Here is a 16407-nt window from a genome sequence, read left to right as displayed (position 1 = left end):
CAGCCGCACATCGCAGAGGAGCACTCATCGACACAGCAGGCTACTTAAAACCTGTTGTCCGGCAAGCTGAGAAGCTGCTTTCTGGGTGGGCCCCTTACTGCGCCCCCCCTTTCAGAGCCCCAGGCTTGTGCCCGCTCTGCCCGGGCCAAGAAACGGGGCTGTGTGTGTGCCCGAGGGCACGGAGAGCTGCACTACTGTGGGAAGCGCTGCCATGCACAGTGGGTCGGTCGCGTGCAGGAATTTGCTCCTGAGTGTCTGGAGCCCCCACATGGAGCAGAGAGTGTGTGCGGACCCGTGAGGCCGGCGCACGCACAGTCACTTCAGAAGTCTTATTACCAGTTGATAAGGGCTCCGGGGATGCCGGGCATGGCTACAGTGAGTGCAACGTAAGAACACACAGAAGCCCTCTTGAAGGCGTGAGCCACCCCTTTTATAAAGGTATTACAAGTGATCACAGCAGTCTTAGTTAGAGACGTGTACAGCATATCCTAGCAATTGAAAGATAGAACGGCAGAATCATATCAAAGAACGATCAGGGACAGATCAGAATGGAAGGGGAAGGATGAAATGTCAAAATATCTTGGCTTACAAAGTAAACACAAGCAATTGAAAGATAGGACACTAGAAACATACCAAAGAACGAGCAGGGAGAGATCAGGATGGAAGGGGAAGAATGATATGTCAGTAATATCGTGACCTGCAAAGTAAACACAGGCAGCAATGGATCACCGACAAGGAATAGACAGGAGGAGAACCGGTGACTGTAAATAACCCACTAACCCAATAGCTCAAACCTCTGCATACGTATCTCACCCAAAAACCAATAATATCTTGGCTTGCAAAGTAAACTCAGGCAACTGAAACATAGAAAGCTAGAATCATGTCACAGAGCGAGCAGGGAGAGATCATGAAGGAGGAGGTTGGCGGGGTTTATGTTCAATGATATCTTGGCCTGCAGCGTGAACACAGGCAGTAATGGATCGCCAACAGGGATTTAATAGGAAGGGAATCAGGGTTTGTAAACAACCCACTAACCCAAAAGCTCAAACTTCTGAATACTTATCTCACCCAGAAAATCCACACAGCCACCCTCTCGCACAGCAAACCGCACACAATTCACCACATCTCAACAACAATCAACACGTAAGCCACACCAACAGCACACAAGGTCTGACATCGATCCGATTTTCGCACCCAAGCTCGCCGCACGGTAAAAACCAAACTGAAGCTGCCAACAGGACATCACCCTCTCACTTTCCTACTCCCTCTACGCCAGACTAACCACCCCCACCTTCTTGTTTGCAGATTCGTCTGAGCGGCTGGGGACCAAGTTGGTGACGGTGCGCGGTACAAATATTTTTAAAATGAACATGTTAGGAGGCCACCCTAGTTATAGTGAACAGGGAACTCTGAGAGGTTAACCAAAACCCAATGAAGGTAGCAATGCAGAGCAGTCAAGGCATATTCTAAGGAGAGTGTGAGTGAGGCCAGTGACGCTCAATGAGTCCACACAGTATGGCACACAATTCAGTTCAGACAGTCAAGTATAAAAATACAGTTATTTATTATAGGCCTTCTGAACACAGTGGAAAAGTAATCTAACACGTAGTATCGCACAGCACTAAATATATACAGTCACCACAGGTTCAAATGTACATCAAATAATTTAATCAGGCAAGTAAATGATATTTTACCAGATCACAAGACAATGTCCTGACTTAAGAAGTCCAAACCCCAAGATGAATGGGAGTGGGGGAGCTTGTACCCAAAAGTCACAGGAGCCACAAAGATTGTCACCAGAAGAACAAGTTACTTACCAACTGGTAATGTTCCTTCGACTGGATGTTCCTCCAACGTATTCCACATCTTTTACTTATTCCACATCTTTGACATGTAATGTCCACAGCTGTGCTGCTTCAGAAATATTTTGGCAGAGGGCGACCTGCGTTGGGTCAATGTCCCTCGAAGGCCTCCGTCGAGGGTGACGTCACTGGATGTTATAAAGATGGACGCACGGCGCCCGTAGCCTCAGTTTAACTGCACATCGCCTTGAGGGAACGCTAGCTGCAATAGCACAGGAAATTCTTCAGAGGGGCAGGCTGGGAGGGCCATGTATAATACGTTGGAGGAACATTAAATTCAAAACCCTCTGCATTGTCCACAAGGCTTTCTGGGGCCTGGCTCCAAAATACCTTCAGCTATCCCTTCGCAAATACTTCCCCTCTCGAGCTCTGCGCTCCTCTACCTCCAACTCCCTCAAGGTCAGTCATTTTTCAAAGAAATGAGCTCAGGGTAGATCTCGTCTTCGGCTGTGGCCTCCCTCTGCAACAGCCTCCCTGCCACTCTAGATTTGAGGAGAACCATCTCGGATTTTCGGAAGCACCTCAAGACCTTCCTCTTCTTCTGCCTTTGCTCCCACTCTCCCCTGCTGATCTTATCTCGGCATTGTGCACTTGGCCACCTGCTGTCCTCTGGGAGCAAGGAACCTGTTTAACCTGCCACCCTCCCGCACTGCCTGCGGGCCAACCTTTGCACTGGGGTCTGTATCTGTACCCATACAGCCCCCCCCCTTTTTTCTTCCTGCACTTATCAGACCTACCCTGTCTGCTGCCTTAAACCTAGTACAAATTGCAAATTGCTGGCTGCACTACCACCGTTTGTTGCCTATATTTTTATTTATTTATTTTTTATCTGTTTCTCCTTTGCTTCGCACTGTACACTTCTCCCCCTCCATGCACTTTTCCCCTCTCCCTCTCCCATGTACTTGCGCGTTCTCAATGTCACTAGGCCTAGTAAGATCGATGTTTTGTTCTCCCCTGTTCCTCTCCCTTGCCTTGTCGTGCTCTGAAACACTTGTGTACGAGCGCGATAGAAATAAAATATCAATATCAACATCCAGTCGAAAGAACGTTACCAGTTGGTAAGTAACTTGTTCTTCGAATGGATTGTGTCCTCCAACGTATTCCACATCTTTGACAGACTCCCAAAGCTGTATCAGTGAACGGAGGAGGGAGAAGAATTTAGAATACCCAATCAAATTGAAGAATAAAGCACTGCTTTACCAAAGGCCATATACTGACCATGGAGCGTATCCAGGGAGTAATGCTTGACAAAGGTGTGGATGGAACACCACATTGCTGCGTCACAAATATTCCTAATGGGAACTCCCCTCTGCAGGCTGTGGATGTAGCCACACCCCTAGTGGAGTGAGCTCTCAACCCCTCTCGAGGTTCCTTGCCCGCCAATCTGTAACATTCAGTAATGGTGAGAATAATCCACCTGGACAATGTCTGTTTAGTAGCAGCCTGGCCCAATCGGTGTCCAGTGTATCAGTGTACAAAAAGCTGGTTGTCCACTCTGACCCTGGACATCCTAGAGATATAAAAGCTCAAAGCTCTCCTAGGGTGCAACCAATGAAGTCCCCCTTACCAGGATGAGGGGGAGGATAGAAAGCAGGAAGTACCACTTTCTGGCTCAGATGAAACTCAGACACTACCTTAGGTAGGAAGGACGGACGGACGGACGGACGGACGAACCCTATCCTTGTGGAACACAGTAAAGGGTTGCTTAGAGGAAAGTGCCTGCAATCCACTCTGCGAGCAGATGTAACGGCAACCAAGAAAATCCTCTTGAACGACAACAGTCTCAAAGGACAAGAGTGCAGAGATTCAAATGGAGCACATGAAACGGGGACGGCGGGAACACATTTGTGAGTCCTTTGAGAAATTGGGAAATCAAAGGAATCTTAAAATAAATAGACAGCGCCGCCAGGTAACCTTTAATGGTACCCACTTGAGGACCCCTGTGGTCCAAAGAAAGCAAGAAAGAAAGAACTATCAGAATGGAATACCGAAAAGGATCGACATTGTGAACTCTGCACCAGTTGAAAAATTTACACAAACGGCAACGGTACAGGGATTTGGGTGCTGGCCACCTGGCTGAAAGCAACACCTCCATCACATCATCTGGGAGGTCCCAGTCCTTATATCTCAACCTTTCAGAAACCAAGCGTGAAGGTTGAGAGTCTTGACCTCTGGATGGAGAACCCGACCCACCGACTCCCCCCACACTCAGCACCCCACCCCACCCCAACCCCACCCCACCCCACCCCCTCGCACGCGCGAGAGAAGATCCTCTCTATGGGAATGACAGCGTGGAGGGCAGATGGACATTTCTAGAAGTTCCGGGTACCACGCTCTCCTGGCCCAATCCAGAGCAAGGAGGATCATTTGGGATCCGAACCTCCGCAACCTCCTTAGCACCTGAGGAATGACGGGGACCGGAGGATACGCATACAGAAGTGGGAATGACCAATCCATGACAAATGCGTCCCCAAGGCTCCTCTCGGAGAAAATTCCCTTGATCAAAATCTCTCGTAATTCCAGTTGGCACCGGTCGCAAGCAGGTCCACTTGAGGGGTTCCCCAAAGGGTGAGGATCTCCAGGAGGACTTCCAGAGACAACGCCCACTCGTGGGAGACCGTGCTCTGCCTGCTCAGAGCGTCCGCCACCGCATTTTCCTCTCTGGCCATATGAACTGCCGAGAGTGATATTCCTGGCAGTATCGGCCAGAACCAGAGCTGCATCGCCTCCCTGCACAGTGGGAATGACCCTACACCCCCTTTTTTGTTGAGGTAATGCATGGCCACTGTGTTGTCCGTCATGATCAGGACATTCCTCTCCCGCACAGACGGCAGAAAAGCCTTCAGGGCTAGCCTGATCGCCCTCAGCTCCAACAGGTGGATGTGGAGTTTGGACTCTGACAAAGACCAACGACTGCTACTGGTCAGCCCGTTGGCATGAGCTCCCCATCCTGTGATGGAAGCGTCCGTCACCAGAGTCCCGTCCGGCCACGGTTGCCAAAACAGCTCCCACTTCATCAGATTCCCTTCACCGGCACACCACAGAAGATCCTGCGAGACCGAGAGTGGAATCTGAACGGGATCCGACATCTTGCCTGAGAATTGCAACCACTGCATCTTGAGAACCCATTGAAGGGATCTCATCCTCAGTCTGGCCTCTGGCACCAGAAAAATGCAGGATGCCATGAGGCTGAGCAACCTTAAGAATTCGAAAGCTGGAAATGTGTTGTCCATCTATACAATGTGATGAGCCCTCGCCTTGGGAGGCGAGCATTTCCGCCAAGGACGTGTCCAACACAGCCCAAAAGGACTGGAGCTGTTGGGAAGAAGTGATATGCGACTTCTGGAGATTGGGCTGATCCAAGATGGCAGCAGGAAGTGATGTCACCAATTCAGGATGGCTGCAGGAAGTGATGTCACCAATCCAAGTTGGCCATAGAGAGTGAAGCTGCAGACAAAGTGAAGCCGAAAACCAGACTGGATGACACACTTTCGTCACCTGATCGCCTAGTGGTTGGTCTCACTGACATTGTCTCTGGTGTTGCTGGGATGAGGAGATTTCTTTCAGATTGGTGTTCCCAGAGGAGTCTCTTGTTAACTTCAGTTGGCAATTTATACAATCTTAAGCACTTTGACACTTTGTTTAGGCCCTGAAGAAGCTCCTTTAAGGAGTGAAACGCCTGCTGGCCCTTTCTGATTATACAAAGACATTACAGTGCATTTAGAGACCTAGAAAATACTTTAGCGGTTTGAAGATTTATTAATTACTGTTTGATCACACATCAGTATGTTATTGTATATGTATTAAAGGCTTTTCAAAGCTGAATATTTACACAAGCTTAAATTGGTTGGCGCATATTTTAATTTGACAGCCCATTGTGTACAACATTCTCCAAATCTGCATTTGAAATGCAACCCAATTATCACAAGACTTTAGGACATATATACACCTCCTACCTTTTGCACAACTATTGTCCACCTAACAGTACTTAAATGTACACAAAACATTATTTCCCATATTTTCCATCCCCTCCCTGTTTTGTAGCATCCAGTTCTCACTTTCCCATCCTCTTATCTTCCCCTTACACATTTTCTTTCCTCCAACAAACTAAAGTCTTGATACCCCTGGCGGGGACACAGTATACCATTCCACGGACAAGCCTAGGCGCTCTGAAACTACTATTGTGGTGATTTGGCACAATATAAAAGCAGAGCCTTACTAACATCAAACACCTTAGTACAGCGTCCTTTGGCAGGATAAAAACAGACCAATGAAATCAAACTTACCATCCTCATACACCTTCCCATGCTTCTCAAGTGCAGTCAGATTGATGCTCTTTACTTTTCTGTTCCTATTCCAGACCTGGCAAACAGAAACAGTGGTGTATTTATCCCATAACATATATGCTCTGCGAACCTATTTTAGGTGCAAGGATTGGTCCAGAAAAACCATGAAAATATGAATGTAATAAACACAGAAGTTACACCAACAATATCCCATCTTGCAAGTAGCAATCACATCAAATAATGGCTTCCCCTGGATTTTTCTAATCTCCCCTATTTGGTTTGTGGCTTCAACAGGACATTAAATGTTTTATAAGCCCAACTACTGCCGATCTACTATTTAAGGAGGTTTGATTAGTGTATATACAAATGGAAAGAGGACTGTGTGGCATGACAAATTAAACCTATAAATATCTACAAATCAATGTGATATGTTAAAAACCAATTCACTACACTAAGGAGCAATAATGAAGACAGTTTCATAAGCATAACTTTAGAACCAATTTTCTGCATTGGTCATCAAATACCAACCATTCAGTTTTCACGGCTATCCATACATAGATCCTATGCATGGAGAGAAAATGTTCTTGCAACCTTGACTCCATTGGAAATCTGCCTTAAGTTTGAAATCCAACATCACATATTCTGTTGTTGGATGTGGGGATGTTTTATCTAACTGGCTTTTGCTGATTCCGTACAATGTGACATTTTCTAACTCTGAGGTCTTTGTTTTTCTTCAAATGTCACGAATGTAGTTCATATTCACTCCGTGAATGCTCTTTTCCGACATTGGTAATTCCAGTTAATGGTGAAAAGACTTGCAGCGCATAGGGCCTGGTTTGATTATGTAGCACTGCAAAGTGGACCACCTCAAATGGGATATTGCTTCCGATTATCCACTACCCAGCTTAGGCACCAATTCTCACCAAGAACGCTTCAAAGCTGGTACAATGTCAAACAGTTGCATACATTGTGCTAACTTACTGCAGGTATTCACTATTGTGTATGGGCGATAATCCTTAATTTCTTTTGTCGTGTCAGTTTCCGTACAAACCACAACTTTTGTGTCTGCCCAAAAGTATAATAATAGAAAGTATTGTAGTTGGTGTTTGAATGTGCCAATTGACAAAATAATTTTAAACAAACAAGGAACACTTTATGCTTGCTTTCAAACTTGAGCTTTAATATCAGGCCTATATGGTAAACATCTTCCAAAGAAATAATCTTCTTAGTTTCCTCATTAGTTTTGAGGTAATTTTAATCTTCACCAAGTGCTCTTGCGTTTAGCCTTTTTTTGTTAAAATTATATCTTCCAAAATGAAATGTAACTTCTCAATTTCCTCATTGATTATTGAATCTTTTTCCTCTTTCATCTCTACACGCGTTTCACCACCTTGTATGGTGGATCTTCAGGAGGATTTTACTTCATTAATTTAATCGTATTCTATTCATAACAAATGGAGATGAGAAATGCCAAGGAGCATTTGGGACAACCAGTTGAAAATTTGAAATTCATGGGCCTGCAAACTATTCAAACTTTGAAAAGAGGAGGAAATAGAGAACTACGATTGCGACAAGAAGAAGCGAAGTGGATTACATACATGGACGTCTGCTTCACTGGACTTAACCGGGATAATGAATTCTGGTCATACCTTTGATTTATCCCTAAAAGATAGACCTGTCTGAAATGAACTAAAGTCTTACAGAAGAAAGTACAGAAGAAAGACTGTGCAAAACAATGTTACTCTGAACGTTGTTGACATTGCAAAACACTGAAATATAGTGAAAATGAACTAATAATGTTTGTCACGTGTATTGTAAAATATTGTAATATTGTAATAATGAAAAAATATTGGAAAATAAAATAAAAAATATTTAAACAGTATGTAGATTAATGTTAAGGATTCCAATCGGGTGACACACACTGGACCAGGACACTTGGTCTTAGCCTGGGATGTGGTGCTCAATAGGAATGTTTTTTCTTTAATTTCAATGAATTCAAACTGAGCCGTTACCCGACCCGTCTCACACCCCCTTTTTAAAATAACCCGGGTCACAATGGACCATGAACCAGGCTGGTTGGTGAAAATGCAATATTTTATTTACTTTAAGATTCAAAGGAAATCATACAACTTTAATATGGGGCAGCAATCACCAATGGGGTGATAATTGCAATGAAAAAGGAAGCAATGCACTTGGTTAACTTTCTCCTAGAACATATACAAAGCACAAGTGAATAGGAGCACTTTTTGAATTAGGATAGATAGCACCCAAGGTAAGGTTTTCCCCTGCAAAGTTCCCTAAACCCCCAATTAATCAGATTCTGAGTGGATAGAATGAAACAGCAGGTAGTCAGGAATAAGGGGCAGAAAACAGAATCAAATTCCGACCTTCCCTCACAGAATGATTTTAAACCCTTTGCAAAGGCATGAAATGACACTTGGAAATTGACAAATAAATAATTAATGTGCGGTTAAATGTGCAAGGCAAATATGATTTCTCCCAACAACAGGAATGCAGAAACACTAGCAATCTCAATGCAATGGATCAACAAGAAGCATACAATTCGAAAAGGAGTGGAACGTTAGAATATGCTGCAGCTGAATGACACATTGGAAAGTTGCAATTTTCTCAATTCCTGTTTAAAATGACCCAAACTTTTTTAAAATAAAATATCAAAGTGAAAGAATGGTGGTAGCTGAAGATTTAGATGAGATTGCGCGACATCAACCTTATCACCCCCAGTGCTCAACTTTAACTGGAAATTAGTTTGATTACTCAAAATATAACTAAGGGCTTAGGATTTACATCAGACAGAAATGAAGAGAGATGGTGCTAGCACTTAGAAATCAAGAACAGGGTGCATGAGAATACTAACAGTTTTTAATAAGTTACCAGGGTATGAATATGATTGCTTAGAGAGTGAAATACAAACAAAAGGGTCAAGATGGGGAGACTATGTGTTTCTCTGTGATGGGGAGATACTCACATTCCACGCTTATGTTTGGAATTTTCAAACAGCCAACTGGGAATGGTCACCACACGGCGGGCGCGCCTTACAGCAAACAGCTGGGCAATTCTGGTCACCGGATGGCAAGGACAGCTGGATGGCAGGGTTGCAGCGGGTATGCAGGTAGTGGGCAGCAAGCTGGTCTGATTTCAGGATGCAAAAGGTACCACAGCTTTTCACTTTTTTAATGGGATTTTAGTGGGTTTTTTCTGGATCAATGGCCTTGCTGGGACAGGATCAGCAATGCTTTGGCCTTGCTGGAGTAGGGTCAGCAATGCTTTGGCCTTGTAGTGAAATCTGGAATCAGCAAGATGAATGGAGCAGATCAGGAACGCAGCCGCAGGAAATTCAGGAGAGAGTGTCTGTCTGGAATTCCGTCAACCACTCTTATTTATAGGGCATGGTGACATCACAGAGGTATTGGTGGGAAGAACTGAGCTAGGCCTCCAAGAAGCAGATAGGACAATCAATGTTGGTTGCCTCCTTGAGGAGGCGTCCCATTTTATGAGGTAAAAAGTCATCCCAGTCCTTTTTGCCAAAAATCAGTCATAAAATAATTTATACATTTGTGGCACTTTAACAAATCACATGGGCAGATTACATATTGTATGTAAAGCATAGTAGTCCAATCCTCACGGTTGTGGGACCTTGTTTCGCCCTTCTAGCAATTTTTCACGCTTTTCAGTGAGAATTATATTACTTAAAATTCTATACCTTTATACATGGGTGTGGATTATCATTAGGCATGTATCAAAATTCGCAAAGGAGGCATGGATACTTTCCTTACAATGCCCAATTCTCTGCCATTTCTATTCCCCATGTGTCAGTGAAGTCTACAACGTCTTAAATGAAAGCCCATAAAAAATCACATTTAAACTTAACTTTTCACATTTTTACAAAGTCCTGTGGCAAAGATAAAAGTCTTACAAGTTTAATTTATAAAATAGTCTTTGGAAACAAATGTTCGGTATTGTTCCCCATATTCTGGCATAGCTTCCAAGCTACCCCCCCTAAGTCCAGGGTTTGTCATGGAGTTTGCATTTGAAGCTTCTTGTAGAAGTCACAGGGAGGTGTGATTTTCTGTTTCGCACATCTGTGTCCTAGAAGTTCCATTGTAAGATGGCTCAGCCCAGATCCAAGTCTGGTTAGTATGTGAAGTTTCTTTGTCCTGGTCAGTCAAAGTTTTCCAACCTAGCAATTATCACTTTAGTGTGCAGGAAGTTTATGGTGGCTCCATTTGGAGGAAGCCTTGGCTTAGCCATCAGGGAAAAACCTGTTCTGGAGCTTGCAAAATTCAGCCAATGCAGTTTAATTCCTTTTATTTTATTTTGGCCTGGATCAAAACAAACCTGTTGGATAAAACATTACCTATATGTTTCCCCAGCAACACACCCCTTTACATTGCTAGGCAAAGACAAGCTTTCATTCAACATTGTACTTTTTAAAACAGGCATTTTTTTCTTCTGGTTTGTAAAAGCCCATTCTGACATGTGGTGAAAGCTGGCATATTCCTTTAAAATGTGGTTTAGCTCTTCCATCTGGATTCCCACATGGTTTTGTAGCTGTAGTCAGCTTGTTTTACACAACACTCTGTACAAGGCAAACGTCTTCATGAAATTGACATGTGCACAGACAGCTATGATTTTCTTTTCAAGCAGTGATTTTTGACATTTTGTAGCAAAATGTAAGTGTTTCCCGTGTAGCTGAAGAAAATCTTTTGTTGATTTTCTCAGGTTTGGCTGGCACAGCCTGCCTTTCAGGAATAAGGCTCTTTTCTGATGGAGCACAATGTGAATATGGTTGGGCATGACAGGGTCTTTTTGATAAAGGTAGTGTGATGAAGAACAGGGACAAATAGCATCAGAGCGGCATCATTTTAAAGGTGAAATATTCCCTTTTTCAATGGGAATTTTGGGCTTGCAGCAAAACAGCGGTGCTTTTTCACTCCATTTCTTTAAGACAAACAAGAACACACCCTAGTAGCCTTTCTCGGGGTGCTCCCTGTTCCATCTTGCCCAATGGCGCTTGGCAAAACAGTGCAGCCATCCTTTTGTTGCTGCAAAACGCAGTTTGGGTGCCATGATGTTCACAGTAGCCAGCGCAGCCATTTTGGTGGTTCTGCTGAAGTGCAGCTTAGTGATAAGGGGAGGAAGTAGTGCTGAGCGGGTAAATATATCCCACATTAATATACAGATACATTTAAAAATGATGTCCCATATAAAATGCTAGTAATACTGAAAAAAGAACCTTAAGAATAATGACAAAGAACCATTAATATAAATACAAGAAATTATGTTTTATCATGGCCTTCGAATAGTAGGATACAGTGTCAAAGGCTTGCCATGGCTTAATAATAGGATATAATGAAAATAGAAATATGTCTATATGCCTTGGCTATTTTCTTTCTTCTCCCGTTCCCCTGCTTTTTTCTAAAAATCCACTATTTGGGAATAGACAAAAAATAAAGAAGGAAGAACTTAGAATAGCGTTTTGCATATCAACTAATAAGGGTCATTATAAAAAGCAGGCAAATACAATTTCAAAATGGCTACTAGCAAAGAATCACAATGACGTCAGCACGTGCAAGCGTGAAGATGTCATGTTGAATACAAAGAGCAGCCATTTCGAACCGCAGGAAGCCATGCGGAACACCAAAACGGATGCACTAGACAATTGCATCCAGAAAAAAATGAATCCCCAAGCTAAGCACTTAAAGGAGGTTTGGGGGGGTGGCCCCCCACAAATAATCACACAGACTCGTATTAGTCCAAGGGTGTTTATTTAAAAACTTAACCGTCAGAATGGCTGCTTCTGTTCTTGATTCTTTGGGGTCTAAGGGACTGGGGATGACTGGCGCTAGGGTCGTCCATTTCCTCTCTCAACTTCGCCGGGCCTATGACCCACCTCCCAGCCCCAGACGTTCCTACCCAGCTGTTAGTCATTCCAACTATGACCATGAGCATTTGCCTTAAGACTCTGGCTACCTGTCTCCCTAAGGAACTTCTAACTTTCCCTCTCCTGCCGTTGGTTAGTCTCTCTATGAGTAGGGTATGGTGCCTTCTTTCACCCAGTGTCTCACACACTTCTTTCACAACCTCTCATACTTGACCATTTCCTGCACTGATCCCTTAATCTATTCTCCTCCCACCATGTTACTGCCCTCCAATCTCACGCCGCCTTTCCAGCTCTACCCTTTGATCTTACTTCCTTTCCCACTCCTATTCTTTACTACCGCTTGTACTTCCAATTATCCCTCTACCTTGGTTCTTTTCCCATTCTCACTCTACTTCCCCACCTCTCGCTATTCCTCTAATACCAACTCCTATTTTATACCAATATCTACTTCTTTTCTCCCACTCACTGTTGTTCCTCCCGCTACTGTGGTGCCCTGCACACCTCTCTAACTATTACAAACCCCTACGGATATGGTGCAATGCTCACCTTCTACTGGCCCCTATTTGACCCTCAGGGACCTCCATGGATATGGTGCCCTGCTCCATGGATGTGGTGCCCTGCTCACCCTTCTAGTACTAACTCCCAAACTACCACTAATTTCATTCACTTGCTACTCCCACCACCTACCACCTCTACTAACAACCACTACTACCTCTGCCACTAGTACCACCTCACTCCCCTACTCCTACTCTAGCTTAACTGCTCTCTCAATCTCTCTCACTCACACTCTCTCACTCACAAACACTCTACAGACCGCCTCCTTAACAATAGCCTCCGAACTCCAGTCACTCTCACCTCCTCTGGTCTTTTGGACGTCCTCTGTCTCCAGTCCTCACCCATGTAATCTACACACACACACACACACACAACTCCTTAAATACCCCATCCCCTCCCAGGATTGGCCACGCACCCTGTCCAATCGCTTACCTGTCTCAAGGGGGAATGGCAGGGGGAGTGTTTAGGGAGGCTTCAAAAAGAGATTGTAAGCCCTGCCCTAATTTCCAGAAGCATCTCTGGCAAGGAGAGTGGAAGAGGTCCTGTGAAACTGGAGTCCGTGTTCCATAAAGCCTTCTAATGGGCCTTTTCAGTCTTAATATATCTGTTGGTGGGAGCCTCATCAATAAGGCCTCTTTTGGTGAATGTTGTAGATTTCTGGAGACTTTGCTACACTGTTTTCTTGTGTGGCTGGTGTTAGGCTGCCGGCTGTGTGCGGCGAGGAAGTGCAAACTGCTGCTGCGTGGTGGCTTCACTCTGCTGCCTCCTGCGGTTTTGCCTTTTCTGTGTTCACCATCATCATAGATAAGGTGGGGATGGGATGTGGTCGGGGGGGGGGGTTCTGTACTTGCGCGAGCACCAGGGAATGGACTCCCTCCTCTACTGGATTGTCAAAAAGACATTAATAGAAATAGTTTGAAATCATGTTTACAAATAAGCTCCTAAAACTACTGTACTTGTAGCAGTTTAACCCTTTAAATGCCAGCGACGAGCCGGCTCGTCGGTAAAAGCCGCTCCAGGTTGCCACCGACGAGCCGGCTCGTCGGCCCCACTTAAGGGGTTAATGAAGGGGGAAATGTTGGCGGGTTTGGCCGGTGAATACCACGATTTAAAAAAAAAGCCATTGGCACTGGGGGGGAACCTCAATGGCACTTAAGAGGTTAAAAGAATAATTATATACCTGATTTCCCTACTAATTGAGAGTGATTGAAATGACAACAAAAGACATGAGGATTACTCCTTGCCATTGAACCAAAAGAAATAAAGCTAGGCGTGATATAAGTGGAGGTGACCGTTTTATTACACCTCATGATAAAAGTTAACTACAGCCATTGAATAACAAGTCTTGACTTGAAAATTCATATTTTTAAATAAAATCACACTTTATTGTATCATGTAATATAATGTGTGATATGGATTTTGGCATACATTAGTGGCCTTTTATGTATTCTTAAACTTACTAAGAAAGAAAGAAGTTATTATTTTATAATTTAAGAACCAAACAAACCAATTTGCGTTAACAATTTTCTTTAATTTGGAACAAATGACTAAACTTTATTTCATGTGTTCCAGTGCCGATAGAATTCGAATAAATTAATGAGGTAACATCCTCCTAAAGATCCACCATACAAGGTGGTGAAAGAGGTGTAGAGGTGAATTGGCATTGGTAAAATGTCATAATTAGCCTGTGGGGCTTTTCCCCTCCTTCGAGGAAAGTTGAATCTGTGTGTTGTTGGATTTGCTGCTGTGCTTTAAATTAGGATGTTTCCCTCTTTTCTAGGAAAGTCGAATCTGTACGTTTTTCATTTGCCTCTGTGTTTAAAAATTAGGCTTTTACCTCTATCTAGGTACTTCCCTGTCCTGGTAACTCACTTCTAGGTGTCGTGCCTTTTGGTATATGATGTAACCTAGGCCGTTTTCCCTTCCTGACACTTGACTCTAGATTGTTGCATTGCTGTTGGTTGTAGTTGGTGTCGTGCTCTGCAGTTCCTCCGTCTCTCCCCCTTCCTTCTCTCCGCACTCTCCCTCAATTGTGCTCTCAATCTCCCCTAGCTTCTCTAATTGCTATTCTATCACCTATCCTATCCCTTCGATGAAGTCTGGAAGGAAAAAGTTCAAGAAGGATCTCCTGGTCTCCAATCCAGGCCTGCCCATCGCTGAAACCTATGCCAACACTTCTTCCAGGCCTACTTGCACCGACATATTCTTTGTTGCTCCTTCTTTGGACCTTTAGATTCCCCTTATTGTCTGTGCTCTCCCCCTTCTCTTGCTCTCCCACTAATGGTGGCACCTGTTAGGAGGTACTCTTCGCATCCTTCCTGTGCACTAGGGTCATCATTAATGTCTACCTAAATAGCACTGTCATGGTACAGGGCTTTCAGCCCAACCTCCTCATTCTTGATCGGCGTCTTCTGTCTCTCATCAACTTCCTCCCCTCTCCTGTCACTCCTCCTTCTGCCACCTCTCTGGCCCCTCTGGCACCTCTGACGGGTGTACTGCACTCCTGTACCCATGACGGAAGACCTTCAAAAGTGGCAACCTGCTCTACTTAGCTACGCTCAACTCTCGCTCTGCCGTCAAACACTCCTCTGAAATCTGCCACCTCCTTGAAGACCTCGACCTAGACGTTCTCCCTCTTACCAAGACGTGGTTCACTGCAAGCTCTGTCACAAGTTTTGACACACTCCTCCCTGAGGTGTACACGATCCTCTTTAAGCCCAGGCCTAACCGGCCTGGGGGCGGAGTTGTCCTGATCTTCCTTGAGTGGGTCCCTGCAGTGCTCCAGATAAGATTTTGAGGAGGGAGTATTTTACTCCCTATTTTTAAAATTTGAGCGTAATTGTGATTTCAAGAGAGTAAAAATGACTTTTCTCCTTTGCAAGAGAGTAAAATGTACGTGACATCCAGCCGACGAGTGCAAAAGCGGTATGGAAATCATTACCACGTGGCAGCTTTCTGCAATGTGACATAATACACCTTTCATTATTTCTCTAAGGTCTGGTCATTTGATCTCTCCTGTATATATTTAAATGTTAAAAACACAAAAACATAGCCAATTACATAGTAAAGCAAACATGAATTGTATTGTGTGTTTTGAGGTTCGATAGCAGAATTTTCTTTTGAGGTTTACTGAAAGTCCTCATTTCCTGGAGCTGTTACTACGAAATGGTATGCCAACGTTATGAAACAACAGAGCAGAAAGGCATGGGCTCCATGCTAAATTCTATACCTAACCTCATGGTCAAATGGTTATTTATATAGAACTTTTGGCAAAGTGCTGTACATAGAAAATATTTATCACAATTATCACCAGACCAAAGTCGGTACTCCTTTATCGACATCGAAAGGCTGATGGCCTTGCCGGGATTCGAACCTGCAACTGACGGATCACGCACAGATCACAGCAACGAACGCTTAACCAGCTGAGCTATCTTATTGGCTAACATCCTTCAGAGGTCGGTAAACAGAGTATCGACTGAGGTCTAATAATCACAGTGCCTAGATGTTGGACGAGCCATGTGTGAAGCGCTACATACAGTTAAATATCTATCTGGATTATCTCATGGACAGGTTTTGCTGAGTTCTTATTTCAATTACAAATGTAACTTTCATTTGTTTATTTTTTAATAGCGCTTGCACTTCCTGGAGAGTCAGGTTTTGGATTTTTTTTATTGTAGTCTTGAAGATAAACACCTGTGATTGGTGTAATGACAATCACTCACCCTTGAGCAAATACTCTGCTGCCACTGACCAGTTACAGTGATATACTCCATTGACTGGAAGGTTGAATGGATGTAAACTA

At 44.0% G+C, this 16407-nt stretch overlaps 1 protein-coding gene across 2 annotated transcripts in view; it reads right to left on the bottom strand.

The window, feature by feature from the left end:
- Nucleotides 1-16407, bottom strand: part of LOC138566630 (acylamino-acid-releasing enzyme-like) — a 1701869-nt gene that overhangs the window by 1266993 nt on the left and 418469 nt on the right. For both annotated transcript variants that reach the window (XM_069644170.1, XM_069644171.1), the window contains exon 6: nt 6149-6224. In XM_069644170.1, the coding sequence (XP_069500271.1) occupies nt 6149-6224 (76 nt within the window). The remainder of the gene's footprint in view (nt 1-6148; nt 6225-16407) is intronic.

The sequence above is a fragment of the Ambystoma mexicanum genome, chromosome 2p (genome assembly GCF_040938575.1).
Source record: "Ambystoma mexicanum isolate Mex_15411 chromosome 2p, UKY_AmexF1_1, whole genome shotgun sequence".
In the NCBI taxonomy this organism is placed as follows: Eukaryota; Metazoa; Chordata; class Amphibia; order Caudata; family Ambystomatidae; genus Ambystoma; species Ambystoma mexicanum.
The sequence above is the reverse complement of the archived record's forward strand: the minus strand, read 5'-3'. Positions and strand labels throughout refer to the sequence as shown.